Source organism: Paramormyrops kingsleyae, chromosome 1 (genome assembly GCF_048594095.1).
Source record: "Paramormyrops kingsleyae isolate MSU_618 chromosome 1, PKINGS_0.4, whole genome shotgun sequence".
In the NCBI taxonomy this organism is placed as follows: Eukaryota; Metazoa; Chordata; class Actinopteri; order Osteoglossiformes; family Mormyridae; genus Paramormyrops; species Paramormyrops kingsleyae.
Window position 1 is genome coordinate 20,402,018 of NC_132797.1, and position 14,744 is coordinate 20,416,761.

The 14,744-nt window shown below is 45.8% G+C and overlaps 1 protein-coding gene and 1 non-coding gene across 2 annotated transcripts in view; one reads left to right on the forward strand and one right to left on the reverse strand.

Annotated features, from left to right (window-relative positions):
* Positions 1-14,744, reverse strand: part of pou6f2 (POU class 6 homeobox 2) — a 121,883-nt gene that overhangs the window by 75,430 nt on the left and 31,709 nt on the right. The window contains exon 3 of the mRNA XM_023807404.2: positions 5,115-5,212. Coding sequence (XP_023663172.1) covers positions 5,115-5,212 — 98 coding nt within the window. The remainder of the gene's footprint in view (positions 1-5,114; positions 5,213-14,744) is intronic.
* trnar-ccg (transfer RNA arginine (anticodon CCG)) lies at positions 1,886-1,958 on the forward strand. The gene has a single exon. It is a non-coding gene; the product is annotated as a tRNA-Arg (tRNA).

Consider the following 14,744-nt stretch of genomic DNA (forward strand, 5'->3'; position numbering starts at 1 on the left):
CACACGGCTGGGGTACACCCTGGATGGGGTACCGGTCTATCACAGGGCACACGGCTGGGGTACACCCTGGATGGGGTACCGGTCTATCACAGGGCACACGGCTGGGGTACACCCTGTATGGGATACCGGTCTATCACAGGGCACACGGCTGGGATACACCCTGGATGGGATACCGGTCTATCACAGGGCACACGGCTGGGATACACCCTGGATGGGATACCGGTCTATCACAGGGCACACGGCTGGGGTACACCCTGGATGGGGTACCGGTCTATCACAGGGCACACGGCTGGGGTACACCCTGTATGGGATACCGGTCTATCACAAGGCACACGGCTGGGATACACCCTGGATGGGATACCGGTCTATCACAGGGTACACGGCTGGGGTACACCCTGGATGGGATACCAGTCTATCACAGGGTACAAGGCTGGGGTACACCCTGGATGGGATACCAGTCTATCACAGGGTACACGGCTGGGGTACACCCTGGATGGGATACCAGTCTATCACAGGGTACAAGGCTGGGGTACACCCTGGATGGGATACCAGTCTATCACAGGGCACACGGCTGGGAAACACCCTGGATGGGATACCGGTCTATCACAGGGCACACGGCTGGGGTACACCCTGGATGGGATACCGGTCTATCACTGGGCACACGGCTGGGATACACCCTGGATGGGATACCGGTCTATCACAGGGTACACGGCTGGGGTACATCCTGGATGAGATACCGGTCTATCACAGGGTACAAGGCTGGGGTACACCCTGGATGGGATACCGGTCTATCACAGGGTACAAGGCTGGGGTACATCCTGGATGGGATACCAGTCTATCACAGGGTACAAGGCTGGGGTACACCCTGGATGGGATACCAGTCTATCACAGGGTACAAGGCTGGGGTACATCCTGGATGGGATACCGGTCTTTCGGCACAGACACACGCATTATCTAGGCAGCTTAGAGATGCCAGGTCGCCCAACAACGACTTCCATGACCGTGTAAGTAAGTCAGGGGATCTGAAGAAAACCTATAAAGCGTGAACCTAAAAACTCCACAGAGGGAGGACTGGAAGCCTCAGCAGGTACAGAACAGCATTACACCCTGAGCCACCACACCATCCCACACATTTTAGGTATTGATGTATTTATTCTATATACTTTTTTGTATATTCTTGTACTCCTGAAAGTGTATTCAATGTCACATTTACCCAAAAGTGGGTAAAATCTTGAAGTGACCTTGGTGTTAGCAGCGACAGCCATTCAAAGAGCGGTCTGTCAAGTAGCTGGGTAACAAACTGGATTTATACCCTGGATTTTGTGACCCAGTCTGTCACCTTTAAAAGCCGAAGCGCATTACCGTGCGCGGGACTCCGGGGTGAGGCTCATACCGCCGCTGGCGTAGCCGGACCCCGGGACGGCCTGGCGTTATCGGGGGTGTGTACACACCGAGCACAGCCATAACTGCCGACAGGCCCTATGGGCTCCATAAAGGGTAACCGAGATACGAGGTCGCCCTGGAAACGATGCTGATCAGCTTATCTGTTTCCTGACTCGCCCTTTGGCCCGACTTTACCTTTAAATGGGAATTTCACCTGCCAGGAATCATCTTCTTGGATGGCTGAAGAAGGTAATGGCCGTAGATGCTAGGCGCACTATCGGGGTACGTTAACACGCTGGCTCATTGGGCCAGGATACCTCTCCTCCATGGGCAGCGCACACACAGGCTTCTTCCCCAATACGCGCCCTGCCCTCTGGCCGACGGCCCCCAATAGTGAGATGGTGGGCGTGGCCACCACAGCATGGAAGGCCTGTGCATGATGCAACAAGGAGGCTGACCGCACTTAGACTCATTTACAGTTTCAAGATAACAGAGCTTGTGTGACCCAGTGGCCTAATGGATAAGGCATCAGCCTCCGGAGCTGGAGATTGTGGGTTCGAGTCCCATCTGGGTTGGCTTGTAATTTTACGTTGGAGGGTGGTGTGTGTGTGTGTCTCAGCTGGTTAAGGGTGTATGAATGAAAGCTTCCACCCACTCTCATCTGCAATATATGTGTATGTCTTAAAAAGGAGAGTGAGATCGGATAGGTGAACACATTCCACTGCACATGGAAAATAAAGCTTCACTCCATTCTAACGGAAGCAGCGATCAGTCCCACTTGATGCTGAGTGGATGCTGAGGATGATCGAGGTGAATATAAACCAGCTGCTGGAGGGCAACCATGACGGCGCCATGGCTCTCAGTGCAAACCTGCCTTTCTAACAAGGCACCGCTTGGAGCTGAGTCTAAGCAGCGTATCTCAAACTGAAGAGTAACTCCCAGAAAGCGAGGGCTTATGAAGTATTACACCACCAGGATCAGGGGTTCCAATCCCACTCCTGCTCTGTGAGTGTGAAGTTTGCATGCTCTCCCTGTGTAGCATCAGTGTCCTCTAAGTACTCTGGTTTCCTCCTGGGTACAAGTACATGCCCTTAAGATAGCTGATATCTCTGAGCAGCCCATGCACACTACCTAGTAGGAGCTGTGTGCTGCTTGACTTAGGCTCCTGTCACCCTGAAAAGGACAGACGGGTGTCTAGCAATTTATGGCTTGTGCGGCAATGGACTGGCATCCCATCCTAGATGCTTCTAGGCCCCAGTCTCACTGTAACCCTGCATAATCAGCAGCCAATTAAAGCACTGTTATGGTGAATTTACAGTAATACATATTACGGACATTTTGGTGCATTCTGGTGTATCTGAAACTCAGAAAGATGTAATTCCTTATTTGGCTTTATCCAAGGATATGTTAACTAGGGTTAGAAAAATAAAAATGTCAACATCTGCAGTTTTTTATGTATTTTTTCCATTTGGTTTTGGATAAAGTGGAAGGAGTGTGTTGCTTGTTAGTCTCGCAATGTAAAGGTTATTTATTATAATGCACCAGCGTTTCTATTGTCGAGGTCAAATAGCACAAATGTCACCCTGCCTTTTAAACCTGACAATGAATTACACAGATGAATTGTCAGAGATTTCGGCCCTGAAACACTTATATTCCTGAGAGGCGTCCGCAGGACAGCGTGCTCTGTTATCAAGATGTCATACTGTTGCATGGGCATGTGCGTGTGTGTGGGAGCTACAGATACCAGAACCTTCAAACATCCGTACCCTGTTTGTTGAAGTTTAAAAGCATGCGAGAAATTTGGACTTAATTGTGCAGAGATATTGAAGGCTATAATCCTCTTATATTGCTGAGAGCAGCAGCTGAAAGCTGAAACAACTTGCAGTTCTAGGATGAAAGTTGACATGGGGGTGCTGGCTTGGAACCTCCTATGCTGGCTTCCCCTCAAAGACTTGGTCATTCACTGTTAGGCCCTCCTTGGTCTGCCTGCTAACTCAAAGCTCTCCTGAAACCTTCATTGACAAATAGGTGTGTCTGTGTTCACTGGTCTGCTTTCAAAAACATCACAGTCTAGTTCACAGCTTCTGAACAAGCATGTAAAAAAATACCTTACAGTGAAAAACAATGGATTAAATAAGTGAGAAAGAATGGGTGAATTCATGCTTAGCTTCTTAGCAGTCCCAGTAATTCATGTCAGATTTTAGGGTATAAAACCAGAATTAGCTTAAAAAAGCAGCCATTTAGCTGAGATGATGTTTTCAGTAAGACTTTCATGACAACAATATTGCAATATTACTTTTCAAGAGGTTGATTACTACATTATAAGACCATAAACATCCAAGTTATTTACATAAGCCTGACAATCTGATTAAAACATTACTTTATAGTGATTTCGAAATGTATCTGATGATGATATCTGATGATTAAGTTGTTACACTTGACCTGTGTTAAACTTTAATTGAAACTGGGTACTCCAGTTTCCCCCCACAGTCCAGAGACATGCTGAGGCTAACTGGAGTTACTAAATTGTAATTGTGCATGTGTGAGTGAACGGTGCGTGAGTGTGAGTGTGACCTGTGAGCTGCCCCCCCCCCCCCCCCCCCCGTCCTGGGTTGTTCCCCACCTTCTGCCCGTAGCTTCTGGGATAGGCTCCAGACCCCCTGTGACCCAGAAGGATAAGTGGGTCGGAAATTGAATGGGTGAAAATGGCACATTAAAATATTCGTTACTTATTGTGTGGAGCGCTGGGGTGGGGAATCATAATCACAGGTGTTTAACGACGCCGCTAATGAGATGGTTGTTCATTAACCAGCCCCATGATTCAATAAATCCAATTAGGTGGGATGCTATGCTTTATTGAGCTATTTACCGGTTCTATGACGGAGGAACAAAGCTGTGAATGGGGGCGGGGGGGGCGGCGGGTGGGGGTGCTGAGTCTGGAATAGGACCGGCGAGACCTGTTGCTTGGCCTTGGGACATCCACGCTCTCAGAATGGACGGGCAGGGGCTGTGATGTGTCTTTTATAAGCTCAACGTGACCGTTTAGGGCCAGATCTGCAGGCTGACCGCTATCCGTTTTGAGATCATTCACTGATTTACTACCTGCTGCTATTAAGCTACTTGAATATCGAGGCAAAAGGCTCGCAGATTAATTAAGACAGGCAATATGGATGAAGTATCTTGTGGAGCAGCCTTGTCCCGATTCCCTGCTGCTCTCCTACAGCACCACACCGTGACCCAAGCCAGGCAGAACCCAGCAATAAGCTGCTGTGTTCAATACAAATGAAAAATACGGTGGCTTGTTTATGCCGCTCGCTCATAAATGCCATAGCCTCACCTTTCCAGGGTCCCCCTGCTAACAGGGGCTTAGCGCTGAATCGCTGCATTGACCTCTCTGGTTACTGCTGCTTATAACTGGACAGGGGGGGGGGGGGGGGGGGTCGTTCGTCTTCACTTCCTTTTCAAATTATTTTCTTTTTGTATTTAAACAAAGATGCGAGTTTGATTTGATCCCAGGAGACTTGCTTATTGGTGATATCACACCATTCTCTCCTTCTGGTTCAGATAAGCTAGATCCAAATATTTTACACAACTGAAAGGAGGATGTCAGACCAAACTCCTGGATCCATTCAGCTACAAGACAGCCGCTTCCATTTCTACGTTTCAAAGTTGGCAAACTTAATCAGTAGCTGGAGGAGTGGCGCGTGATGTGTGGGGTGCGGGAGACTCACCTGGGGTCCGACGGGGAAGGTGGGGTGCGACTGGCCGAGCTGACCCTGCTCTAAAGGGCTGCTGCTGGTGTCGGACTGGGAGGAGCCCACAGGGAGGCCTTGAAAACAAGGAGAAAGGCGGAGGCGTTAGAGCGATATCAGACGGGCAAGTGGTAACTCACTCAGCAGCTGTGCCGCCGCAGGCTTCACGGTGACATTCCGTTGGGCTGATTTCGGCCGTCGAGCAATTAAGAAAAGCAGTTATAGCAAAGCCCTTCAGAAATGAGGCTCTGCGGGCCAAAGTGAGGGGGGGTGGGGGCATGGGGGGTGCTGGGGGGTTTAAGTGCTTTACCAATAACTGGCAACCCGAGGGGATTGCCCATCAGCAAGGGACAAATTACTGCTAAATTCACCCACGTGGGTCGCTGGGGGAAGGATGCACAGGAGACCCTGAAAGTCAGATGGGCCTTGGTGGTGGGATAAACGCCCATTATGTAGCAATTTGCATCAATGATTACTCGCCGGCCCCATTCAGTGGCAGGAATTTCAAATGACGTGTAAGTAATGAGGCAGCAATTACAGGGAGGGAGATGCACAATGGGAGGGGAGGGGGGCAGTGGTCAAAATAATGTTTAATCAGCGCAGTGGCGAGACAACGAACAGGCCGCTGACCTCCCCAGGGGACTCGCAAACCCATGGGCAGCAACCACACCCATGCATCGGGAAATCCGACCGATTTGGGGGCAAATGTGGTTTTCATTTCTGTAAATCGTGAATAAAATGTGGGCAGGGCTGGGGGGGGCACTGATCCCAGCTGAGAGCTGATTGGCCTCCCGGAGTCGCCGATTCAAAATGCATCGTTGGTTGCCCCCCCCCCCCCCTGCATTACGGCCCCTCTTAAGTCCCCCACCTTACACGAATCACAGAATTGCCCCTGGATTAACACAATACTTCAAACGTGTGCATCCCGAGAACATGCGATAAATCACATTAATCTAACATTTGTGATGACACTGAGGTGGGTAGTGAATTACTAACGGCAAACCTGGGGCCCGACTGCGAATAGCAGCGAGGTGGCTTTCACGATCAGTAACGTGTTATCAGCGTCTCGGCGAAAGGCTGATTCACTGCCGCACTCGGGGTGAACGGCAAATGCAAGATAATCCATATTCATTATGTAAGAATACACACCTGCCTCATTGCTATCGACGCTGATCATGGAGCACGTTCTGCACTTACAAAACAATCAATTCGTCACGTTGGTGATAAATTACTAAGCAGCCAGCTGAAACATTTCAGTGTCGGGCGCGGAGCAGATTAATGCAATATATCCTGTTCGTCTATTTCCGTAAATGGATTGACTTGAAGCCTGGAATTCACCGAGTTAACAGAATACTTTTTTAACACATACAAAAAAACCACTTTAGGAATGATTTGAACAAAAAAGACAGATTACCCAAAACATTCCCTAAATTACTGTCTTTGTGAAGACTCATCTCGAGAAATATGGAATTGTATTGCTTCTTTGGTGATACTCCTAAAAATATGATATAGCATGATAATACAAGGATTAGACTGATGTATTACATGCCAGCATGAAGGGCCAAACTGCATCTCCAACATCCCCTTCATTTGCAACATTCTAAATAAATGAAATGAGAGACGATGGACACTCAGTCAAAGGACCATCGCACTGATTAAATATCCCCCAACCGTAGGGACACCCCCAAAAAAACATCACAAAATCACCACAAATGGACATGACATGAATGTTTAAGGAGGAATGGGGGTGTTTGTCCTTTCAAACGCACGGGGATGGCTCTGGACCAGAAAGTTCTGGAACCAACCGGCCTTTGGCACGTGTGATGTTTCCGCCAGGCCATTTGTCCTGAAACGGCAGAGGTTAAGCCCACATGCACGAGTGACCAAAATTGTGGAAACCTCTAGCATTTTTGGCATTAAGCTTTAAAAATTACTACACGAATAACAGTCAAAGGATGTTACAAATATCATACACTGAACGATTAAATAACTAACGGGAGCACCAGTTGAGTAAAGTTCTGCAGTTCTCAAAAATTGTACCTGTAAATGTTTCCACATTTTGGCCACTAGTGTATTTTTTGCAGGCCTCCCTTTCAAACCCAGAACCAGGTCTGTTTATTACAGCATCATGTCTGTATGTGAATGTCTGTTTGCTCATGGAGGAGCCCTGAGAAGCGCAGGGGGAAAGCAGTGCTTCATGACTGCTTCACCTGCAGGGCACCTGCTCTGTGTGTCGACTTTGGAGCCATTCTGCTGTCTCCTGACTCCAAGTCACGATGCCACCGTGAGACTGGGAAGGATTCCCATTGATCTCCTACAAATCCAGGGCCATGAAGCACAGAGGGGAGTGTGTATGAAACACACACTAAACACGTGCTTCTTCGTTTCCATGCGGGTTATTGTCTGTTTAATGACAATGTCTTATTATATCACATTATTATGGTTAATAAAAGCAAGTTTGTTTACCTCATACTTCAGATCGTAACCCCTGCGGCCAATTAAAGGTATCCGGGGAACCACGGCTAATAGCGTTCCTTGGGGGAGGGTGGGGGTCATAATGAACTGCATTTAGCCAGTGTGAGCAGTGAGACCATCTGGCGCGCTGTGCTGAGAGCGTTCACTGTTCATTTCACTCCCCCCGCATTCGATCTTAAAGCACTGCATGAGAGATTGCGCTTGCTTTCACTAAAGCTGCCCGTTTCCACACTTCTGCCACCTATTAGTGGTTTCCTGGTATTATACATTAATAATAACAGCTAATAGCTATCATATAACTCCACTGTAGTAACTTAATTGCCAGTGTAGAATTTCATTACAAACTTCTCTCATTTGAGTGCAAGGGAGAGAGTCAAACCAAACAGAAAACTCAATGAATCAAACCGTAATTCCCTGTCTCAGGTTGTTAAATATTACACCAGACACACCGTCAGATAATTTATGATGTACCTTATGCTGTACTATAACTAATAGTTGCCTATAATTATTCAGACTTATTCAACAACGCCACCTACATTAACTCAACAGGGCAGTATATCCGCGAAGATAACGTCATATTCACAGTGGCCACTTTATTAGGCACCCAAACAGCCTGCTCCTGCATACAATGAATTATGTGTTTGCAGCTAAGCCATGTGACCGAAGTGATTCTGAACGTGGTGTGATTGTTGCTGCCGCACATGGGGGTTCCGGTCTCTCAGAAACAACCACCCTCCTGGGATTTTCACCCAGTACAGCGTCTAGCGCTACAGAGGATTGTGCGATTATCAAAAAAAAACAAAAACATGCAGTCAGGGGGTGAAAACACCCCTGACTGCTAACGAGGGGGGTCAGAGGCGGACGGGCAAACTTCTTATAGCTATCAGGAAGATAAGTGCAAAAATAACACCTCAGTACATTTGTATTGTGCAGTTTGGCTTCTCTGAATGCACAACTTGTCTGGACCTGCAGTGGTTCTGGAGGCAAAGGTGAGTCCAACCCAGTGGCAGATAGGTCTGTGTAATAAAGAGGCCACTAAGTCTATATGCATATAGTATCACACTGATTAGGATTCTTGGTGGCTGTTTTATTTGCGTGAGTCAGCTGGCTGTCCTGGTTTGGTTTGATGTCTTTCACCATTTATACAGACGGCTCTGCTGTTTGATTTGGCAGTCAGTCTGACCAGAGGAAGCACAAGCAAGGGTGACTGTATTAAGGTCTGTAAGGTGGTCTTTGTGTTGTCTCCATCCCTAAAAGCAGAGAGGAAACAAAGAAACAGTGTTCCACGTCGTTCCACAGGAAACAGTGTTCCACGTCGTTCCACAGGACCCGGCAGAGAAACACACACTGCAGAATATGGTTAAACTGATGCTGCAGGACCAACACTGGTGCTTTTCACTCTGCTTACCAGGGAAGACACTACAGGATGGGGGGGCTACAAGCACCTTGGTGCTTTGAACGAGCACAGAGGGGGCACAGTACAGGACGGGGCAGAGCAGCCTGTTCCTCCTGAGAGGATTCAAGTCCTCTGGTATTTGCAGAGTCTGCTGCCCATGGTCTACCAGGCTTCTGTTGCCGGTCTTCTGCTCTTTCCAGCTGGGGGACAAATGGACGAAAAGAGGCTACAAGGCTGAACAAAATACTTAAGGAGTTCTGTGACAGGGCTGAGCATGGCCTTTGGCCTTTAGTCTCAAAGCACATGAAAGCCACGCACATGCTTAATGAGCAGGAAACCCATCCTCCACACGCTCGCTGGACCCTCTCTACACATCTGCACAACACTACAGGTCGCTCGACAGGTTGAGTTTTGAGACTTTCAAGGCGGGAACAGCGGCTGATTTCTCCACTTCGCTGATTGGTCACTTTGAAACCTGTGCTTTGGAAGAAGATGATGATGTTCACTGACCAGTCAATAGAGAACAACCAGTTTCACGCTCTGTCATGATGTCGGAGCACGGAAGCCTTACACTAGGTAGCATCTTTCAGGGATTCTATTAAAATTTTTGCACATTCAAGGTGGTAATCAGAATCATGCAAATATTATTCGGAATGTAATACGATACTGCAATGTGCATGTAAACAATAATTAAGCGACACTGCGGCGGGGTGGAATAACTGGGTGGCTCAAATATGTAGATGTGCAATATGCTTTAGTACTGGCGCATGCAGTATGGCAGTGACAATCAATAGACAATAAATAGCTGTAGCATATATATAGAAATTTTAATATTTATGGGTAAATATGAACATGGCGTCTTCAACATTAAAAAAGACAGCAAAAACATCTCCCAGAACGTGCTCATCACCGTGATTTCACTTTCTTTTAGAGCTCAGGGACCCCGGGACAGTCCACATTTTTGCTCCCTCTCAGGTCCTAGGGAGCATAAATGTGGTCTGTCTGGCAGAGAGCTGGAAAGAAGCAAAAACATGGACTGACTGGGGGCGCCTGGGGACCGGATTGGGAAACACTGATTGAGAGGACGGGCTTTATTGTCCGTGATGGAGAGTAGCTCGGATGCCCCCCTTCCCCACACCACTACTCCCTGTGCGTGTTTATTGCATAGAAATAAATCACAGCAGTAGAAGAAAAATGCAAAACTTCATTTCTAACCATGAGCAAGACGTTGTGATGTAGAAGTTGGGCAGGGAAGGATATATTTATTTGTGGTATTTTTGGGGGCAACAGACTGAACTCAAGATGAATGCACACACCACAATAAAAGCATGATCCCCTTCAGCAGCCAGGTGAAAAACAAGAAGTTAGTGAAAAACAAACTGGAACAGACTTTGGCTGGCACCAGTGTCAACAGAAGATCCAACTTACAGGAAAGCGAACAAACAGGTCAAACATCATCCTGCCAGGAACAAATATCAGGTGGAATGAATTAACATAAATGAATCTGGCGACCTGGAGCTCCCTCCTGAGGAACCGGGAGCGACACCACCCCCAGGCAGCATGTAATACATACGTATGCCAGCCAATAAATGTGATTATGCTAAATATGTGTGACCAGGTCCATGCATCAGTTTGGCATAATTTGGATTATATTACAATATTCTAGATCCCTCAATGAAACTAAACATCTAAGGGACCATAGGATTTAAAGAACTTGACTATGTAGAGCAGCTGTGTGACAATAAGAGTGTGTGTCAGTCCTAACATCGTTACACCTGTGTGTGAGTATGGAGAGATGATACGCATGAATCCCCTAATCTTAGAGATGTGTGATACTCACCCCCACCCTGGGAAATACCTCTCATTTTCATCCAATTTGCTACTGCATCAACGGGCTTAAACTGATTGCAACCCTTGACAATAAAAACTTGCAAACCTGCTGACATTTCATAAAGAATACAAGAGGCCTGGGGGGTGTGGGATGTGAGGGGGGGGGGGCTTCCTGTCAGAGTTCTGGCATGTGAGCAGGGAGCTGGGTGGGGGCTCTGTATAAATAAACAGCTCTGTTCATGACCATTGATCCACCTGTAATGAGATTAGAGAAGCACAACTTGCATGTGGCCATTGTTCACTGAGACATTTCACAGCAGTACTGTATAAGGTTCAGGCCGACATGTACGGAGCGCGCTGGGAAAATGCAGCGCGGTGCCTCACTGGGCCACTCTGTGGTCTCACACCACAGGCCCCATAGGTTTCACTCCTGACCTGTTCTGTGTGTTTGGGGCCTGCACGTTCTTCCCGGCCTTTCCGGAGACAGTCCCGTGTTTGTGTTTTTGATCCACAAGGCGGGCGTGTATAAAGGGGCGGGGCCACAGGGGCACTGGTGCCAGCTGAAAGCTGATTGGCCCCTGGAGTACCCCCCCTCCCCTGTCAGTCAAAAATATATAATTGACTAATGATAAGGTGGCCTCACTGTATGAATTATGGCCCCTCTTATGCCTCCCAAAAACATCCTATTAGTGCCCCAGCTGCAAGGTGTCCTGCCATGAATCTAGACTTCAAGTCTGTGCAGATATCTGAAGACCGTCCTCGCTTTTTTTTTTTGAGTTGTGAATAGACTCCAGTTATTCCCAGCTCATTATAGTTTAAATTCTACAATCTGGTTCATGGGATCACTGAACAAGCAGGACATTTTTTTGCTGAACTTAAAATGTAAAATTGATTAAAAGATGCTGCTGGATTGTGAAATAGTATTTCATTAGTGTTTAAAATTGATACATTTTATCCCGTGAGTCCGGGTGAAATCTTGTATTGTCTCCATTCCTCCAAATATACCCCCAAGTGGATCTGTACTTTGTTTTTTCCCAGTTTGAATCATCTCTACAGCGAGCAGCTTTTGAGCCAGTGGCTGATTGATGATTTCTCTACGTGCTAGTGGTAGCCGACATCACTACTTCCCCTTTATGTTCAGGTTATGTTCGCAATGAGAATGCCTTGGGTATATTATTACACTCACACAGAGAATGCTGAATGGACCAATCAGTGAGCAGGGCTGAACCTGCTCATTTTAAACTGTGGGATGTTCCATTATGCTCTAGCAGGAAAATCAACAAATTCCGCTATTCGTTTTCAATCTCCCCCATTTTTACTCTTATTCAAAGGGTGAAGAATCAGGCTCAACATGGTTCAATTACTCCATTCTCCATCTCCCTTCTTGGTGGCATATTATAGAAAATGTCATGTTTTAATATAGAGAAATATGGCTCCTTATAGGTTATGGTGTTACTTAGCCAGCAGCATATACAGTAACAGTTTTTGTCGTAACTTTTTACCATTTACAGCATACTTGAGAGAAATAGGTTTTCAGATTTTATGCCCAGTTTCTTCAAGATTTTCTCAAACTGTATGTAAAATATGCTCAATATATGGCAATGTTTATTTTTTTATTCCTTTTGAAAAAAGACCTACACTGGTGTCCTAGCTACCTACACTTAGATTTTGTGAATTCGTTTATAGGGTTTTACTTTATGTTTTTCAACTATGATCAATGGTAGGTAGAATATGATGTACAGTAGAGTTTACGCCGGGGAGAGAGCAGGTCCCAGGGCACTTACGCAATACGTACATACATCCACAGTAAGGTTTGCGGCTTTGGGAAAAACACTCAGGTAGCACCTTCTGGAAACTGCAGCACATAAATAAAGCCTGAGATGGGATTCAAACTCACGGCCCTGCTGGTGTGAGGCCGCTGCACTATGGCGGATATTATGTTGCTTTGACATAGATCCATCCACAATATTAAATAAGAATCGTATGACACGAAAGGTCGGCGTGAGGGTGACCTTTAATAGGTCAATGAGAAAAAGCAGCACTGCTTGAAAGTAGGAGAAAAAGGGTGAGCAGTGGGATACTTCAGTTACGATTCTTAGCGACACACAAACACGTACACAGACATAGCTAGTCCTCTACTCCAACTGCGTCAATTTTTATCGTTTGTCTCCAAAAGCGATCGGTATAACTCATACTGGTAAGGGTTGATGTAGCATTAAAATTTCTTTTTTATTCTTTTGCTCATAAAGGTGAGATTTTAATTATGTGGTGAATATTGTGTACTTGGTAAGGGGAGATCGTAAAGAGAACCAAGTAAAGAATACTGTTTTTATAGCTGCTTGGTAAAATCAAGCTCAACATGGAAAGCTCCCAAATTAATCTTATAATCCTGTCTTATTCATGACGCTAAACTGTAATTGATATATTAATCAACAAAGCAGGACTTCCAGTTTCCCTGTTGTGTAGATCGAGGGTGGAAAATGGATCAACCTTCATCTGAGCATCGAGCTCACCTAGAATTCTTGGTCTGTTGAGAAGTGATACATAATCCAGTAGTATGAATCCAAATTTTGAGACTTCAACATACAACTTTAGAAAAAAACTAAGAGACCACTCTAATGTTAAATAAATCTGCAGTTTTAAATCCTGACTTAATCCTGGTTCTGCCTCAGAACCTACACTGCGAGGCAGGCTGCTTCTGGGTTCAAAGCCTCTAAGACAGCTGTACACAAGAACAATGTGAAGCAGGAGATTCTGGGAAGAAACAGAAACTAGTGGGGTTAGGGGGGTGGAAGCAACTTTCCAATGTCAGAGACGGCCATGAACTTATCTGACAGCTTCTCATGAATCGTAGGGATGACATCAAATGACCTTCAAAAGAAATGGGAAACATTAAGTGCAGGTGTGAAGTGCACTGTTAGGACAGTTTGTATCAGGCTCCTAGAAGCAGGACTGAAGTTCCATAAAGCAAAAGAAGGAGCTCTTCATTAATGAGAAAAGAGAAGAACCAGAATGCAGTCTGTTTCTCACAGATGTACACCCACAAATTGAGAAATGAGTGAAACAAAAATTGCACTGTGGTCTCTTAATTTTTTTCCAGAGCTGTGTAGCTGATTTTGGCCTCTTGATTTCCTTATGACAAATGTCATGTTTTCTGAAGAAGTCAACCTTGGTTTAAAAGTATAACAAACTGCCAAAGACCCTTTTTACATTTGTAAAATTTTGACTGGAACATCTTGCCTAGTACACCCATTGACCATGGAACACATCAGAACGGGGGCATGAAGTCACGTCCACTTGCCTGTTTACTTTTCGAAAAACTCACATATAACCCACTGCCACTTAATTTTTTCCAATTTTTTCAAAGCCTGCTCACCACACGACACACTTTTTTACCTCAAGGTGCATGTTGAGATTCAGCTGATGCTGCCATTGGTGTGGCATAAAATATACAGTCTAAAAATTCTGCTGATTGCTAGATTTCAAATTGCAACACTTAGTGACTAACCAAAATTGTTTGTCTCACTTAAAGATCACATTTTTTTCACGCTTTTTTTCCCACAATGATTAAATGTCATTTAGTTCCAATTAATTTACAATTGTCTTCTAAGTCTGGAATTATACTGTAAGTAATGTCAGTTAGAATTAAAAATTATAATAATTCATTAATTTATTACTGTCATTCACCTGTCTGGCAATATGTGTGCAGTTATAGAAATTTAAACAACAGCCGTCTGATCAATCAGATTCGAGAATTCACCAGCGCCATGATATGAACAGCTATGAAGGCATTACCCAGTGAGCGCTAATAGGGATGCTTGCTAACACCCTTACAGTCAGCAGCGGGAATGAAAAGCAGATAAGGTTAGAGAGCAGCTCAGATAGCCCACAAGGCAGATGTTTGTTAA